A 4,397-nucleotide genomic window follows, 5' to 3' on the forward strand; every position below is an offset into this window, starting at 1 on the left:
ATAAATAAGTACAAAAACAGAAAGCAAAAATTCTTTTTGTAGGACTTAAATTAGAAGTTAGAACTTAGAAGTGGTATATACCTTTAGGACAAAAGGAAATTAAAAGTTCATAATTTTCAAGTTTTGGACGAAATGGATCAAAAGTGTACGTATTAAAAATTTACAGGACCAAACTGTAATTTTCTTAGTTCATTTATAATCTTATTTTTCAATCTTTGACATTCTAACGGACTTTAAGATAATATTCCCACTTCCTCCTGCTCAGACGACGGCGACTGCTTGCTTCCGTTTGAAGGTGGCGCGTCGGTGGTAAACGCCTTCTCGGCTCACAGGTTCTTCTCTATCATGTACATAGACGCTTTCTCTCCCCTTTCCTTTTGTTCTTGAGTATTAGTATCTTTTCTTAGTGCTGAGGTTCGAGTTTAGTTTAAAGTTTGTAATTTTGAATGATTAGTAGTTATAAATTGTGTTGATGAATGCGTCTCGAATTTCGCTTTTGTTAGAAATTCTTAGCACATTTGAGCTGATTCTATGAGTTGTGAACAATACAAATTTTGAACGCTAGGGCTTTGTGATGAAATGGAGTGTTTTTTCTATCTTATATTTTAAGCTAAAAGCTCATTTAGGGTTACAATTCCATGGATGAGGTCGGGACTCGGTTGAAGCTCATTTAAGGCTACAATTACATGGATGGAATCGTAGTCTGAGCAAAAGAAGTTCAACTTTATAATTAAGTGTGCTCCAATTCTGCTGGTTTCCATAACTCAATTTTTGATATCATTTTGCCCAAATTCTAATTTCATCAACCAATAACCAAACATATCCTTATGAATTTGTTGTATTTTGCTCTCATGAACTGATGTTGGTTGTTCTGACTTCTGACAAATTGACAGTGCACTCATGAAGTCGATCTGTTTACCATCTTCTTCCCTCTCATGCCTCCCATCTCTTCACCATAATCCTACACCTTTATTTCAGTCCTGGCCTAACTATAAACCCTTCTCATCTTCACCCCTGTTTTCTCCCCTTTCAATCCAATCCACTTCACCTAAATCCTCCATTCCTGCTGTAACTCCAACTGAAGGATCAATCCCTGTGATCAACTTTGAAGATTTCGTGGAGAAAGATTGGTCATTTCTTGATGCTGATGATATATCTTCCAACCAAGTTTACAAACAAAACACTGACCGAATCATATCTTCTGGGAAAATTTCTGAGGATTCAAAGGTTCTAATTTCAACAGGATCAGAAGGGTTTGTTGATCAAGTGATTGATACACATTCTTGCAAACAATTGCTTGTTGTTCATGACTCTCTATTCGTATTAGCCTGCATTAAAGAAAAATACGACAAAGTTAAATGTTGGCAAGGAGAAGTGATTTTTGTCCCTGAAAAATGGGCGCCTTTTGATGTTGTGTTCCTCTACTTTCTTCCTGCTTTGCCATTTGAAGTCAATCAAATCTTTCAATCACTATCCAAGATTTGCTCACCAGGTATGTTTCATATTTTAGTAAGATTATACTATTTTTTTCATGAAATTTATTAGTGTTTCTATGTTTTTGAAGGTGCAAGAATTGTGATTAGTCATCCGAAAGGGAGAGAGATGCTTAAACAGCAGAAAGTGGAGTACCCTGATGTTGTGGTGTCGGATTTGCCTGATAAAGTGATGTTAGAAAGTGTTGCATCTCATCACTCGTTTATAATGGTGGAATTCGTTGATGAGCCAGGGTTTTATCTTGCTGTATTAACACACAAAACTTGATACAGGTAAACTGTTTTAGGTTGTGTTCAATAGGTCACTAAACTAGTTTTGACTTTATGAAGTTTGACCAAATTTTTGTTACAAGAGGCTATTGGAAATTGGAATTTGCTTCTGCAAGACCAAAAAGCTTAATTGTTGCATGCATATTCCATCCGTTATTAAAGTTCTATATATATATATAAATTTTTGAGTTTTATATGTGGATTAACTATTGATTAAATGCCGAAAATCACGAAACGTGTTATGGTGTTAGACATTGTCTACAAGTAATAATTTGACTCTAATTTGGTGGGTGTAAAGAAATCTTCTATGGGATAATCGAAACAAACCATAACTCTAGTGCAAGCAAGTCGATTACTAATATTGGCAAAAATTAGCTACCTTATTGGCTAGCTTATTATAATTTAGCGTTTGGTAAAACCATAAAAGTAGCTTATCATATCTTATAAGCTAAAAGTTAGCGCCTCAAACACGAAGTTTTTTTTTTCCTTATAGAATCGAAGGATGAAAAATGAATAAACATCACAAATTGCAATTGTGTGGCGTTTGACCAAAAATTGGTGAATGACAATTGGCCTTGACCCTTCAAGATGAGGCACTCATCATTCACCGCTATCAAGTTAGTGTATACAAATGTGCACTTTGCACCCCGTGACTCATATTTGAGCATCCCAAATCCTCATACGTACTCGTGAAAATATAAATTACCAAAATGTTTGATGACATTAAAAACATTAGCATATCCCATCACCTCATGTTAACGTGGGAAAAATATAAATTACCAAAATGTTTGATGACATTAAAAACATTAGCATATCCCATCACCTCATGTTAACGTGGGAAAGGGTACGCATATATAGATGACCCATGCCTCTATCCAGATGGTGGGTGGAACATAATAGTTGCAAAGGGTACGCATATATAGATGACCCATGCCTCTATCCAGATGGTGGGTGGAACATAATAGTTGCTTTCACTACGACCTCCCGTATAAGAAATATATGCACCTTTAATAGTACATACAATGTTATGACATGCAAAGAGTAAGCCGATGCAAACAAAAGGGGTTGTTTGTTTGTTTTTTACAATAACCACTTTTGATTGTGCCGCACAGAACATGTGCACCACTTGGCTATTCGTAAATGTTTTTTTTTTTTTTTTTTTTTTTTTTTAAAGACTTCAGACTTAAAAACATGAGTGTGTGTTGCACGACGCATCTATGACCTTCCTCTTCAAACCACTTCCACCGAATTTTAAGTTATGTTATTCAACATAGATTTGTTTTAATTGTTTCAACATGTTTATTATTTTAAAAATATTATGAAGGTATTATAAACAATGCAATTATAGTTTATATAATTTCAAAATAGTTTGGTAAATTTCATATGAATACTTCTTTTGTGTTATAATCTATAACCAAATTAATAAATTATAAAGTTAATTACTAAAATTACCAAATCTATTGAAGCCTATCGAAGAAAGACGTGATCATGCTATATCATGCATAGCAGACCCTAGAACGTTTATGCCAGGTCCAAAGTCGAATATGATGATATGAACTTGATTTGCACCAAAAACAACATTTTCAAACATTAACATTACACTAAAGTAGTATCGTCAGATAATATACCACTGGTTTGCACCAAAAACAAAATTTTCACAACATGTAGAGTAAATAAAACTGAAATCATTGTCTACCATTAGATAAGCGTGTGGACTAATATGGATTTTATAGGTTTTTATTTCAATTGATTAGTAGTGATTATGTTATCTCTAACGCCTGTAAACACGATACTTGATCTTCATGCAACAGTAGCCTGACTTGAGCTTAAGGTTAGAACTCTACATGAATCGATTAAAAGTGAGAAAAACAAAGGAATCCCTCGATAACTCCCTTCAAAATCGTGGATTAAGAGGCATGCCATTTGGTTACCGAAGGAAGGATCATATCCTTAGATAGATAGCATCTAGGTTTTTTTAGGTAAGGGCCCAAGGCCCTTGTACTCGCCAAGGACAATTATGCCTTGTAGGCTTCATTTCCTTCTCCAACGTCTTGTTCCAAAGTTTTAGCAAAGAAAAGAAAAGAAGGGAAAGAAAGTAACGAGAGAAAAAAAGATAACAAAAAGGGCAAGAAAATTATACTTTGTGTTCCCAAGTCAGAAAAAAGTGAAAGGAAAATTAAACATTTTGTTACTTTTTCTCAAAATCGTTCCAATTAGAAGGAAAGTTAGGAGGGAAAAGTTTTCTTTCAATTTCCGTGTAAGGAAATCGAGATTGACTTTTTCAAGGCTAATTTATTAGCCTTGAAAAAGTCAATCTCGATTTCCTTACACGGAAATTGAAAGAAAACTTTTCCCTCCTAACTAGGGGTGTTCATAAAACCTTACAAACCGTATAAACCGCCACACCACACTGCATAATGCGGTTTTCAATGTTCGCGGTGCGGTTCGTGGTTTGTAGTTTTTGTAAACCACAATATGTGGTGCGGTTTGTGGTTTATGCTTACGTAAATGCAGTTCAAACCGCACTAAATTATATATATATATATATATATATATATATATATATATATATATATATATATATATATATGTGTGTGTGTGTGTGTTTGTGTTATGTTCAACAAATTCTAACAA

At 34.3% G+C, this 4,397-nt stretch overlaps 1 protein-coding gene across 2 annotated transcripts; it reads left to right on the top strand.

Annotated features, from left to right (window-relative positions):
- The first annotated feature begins 228 nt into the window (after positions 1 to 228).
- LOC145035887 (DNA-directed RNA polymerase subunit beta) lies at positions 229 to 1,957 on the top strand. Of its 2 annotated transcripts, none has more exons than XM_078984393.1 (3): positions 229 to 332; positions 894 to 1,492; positions 1,565 to 1,957. In XM_078984393.1, exons 2-3 carry the CDS (start codon positions 901 to 903, stop codon positions 1,759 to 1,761), a joined length of 789 nt encoding a protein of 262 aa, XP_078840519.1. In that variant the 5' UTR covers positions 229 to 332; positions 894 to 900; the 3' UTR covers positions 1,762 to 1,957. The 2 variants fall into 2 exon arrangements, with proteins under 2 accessions (XP_078840519.1, XP_078840524.1); XM_078984398.1 differs by having other exon boundaries at positions 232 to 347.
- Positions 1,958 to 4,397: the final 2,440 nt, after the last annotated feature.

Source organism: Lactuca saligna, chromosome 1, assembly GCF_052625555.1.
Source record: "Lactuca saligna cultivar CGN05327 chromosome 1, ASM5262555v1, whole genome shotgun sequence".
Classification (NCBI taxonomy): Eukaryota; Viridiplantae; Streptophyta; class Magnoliopsida; order Asterales; family Asteraceae; genus Lactuca; species Lactuca saligna.

Excerpts from the sequence above, each read along its gene's own strand:
- LOC145035887 (XM_078984393.1), top strand. The coding sequence starts at position 901 with ATGAAGTCGATCTGTTTACCATCTTCTTCCCTCTCATGCCTCCCATCT. Across the intron at positions 1,493-1,564 it reads ATCCAAGATTTGCTCACCAG|GTGCAAGAATTGTGATTAGT; the intron begins GTATGTTTCATA and ends ATGTTTTTGAAG.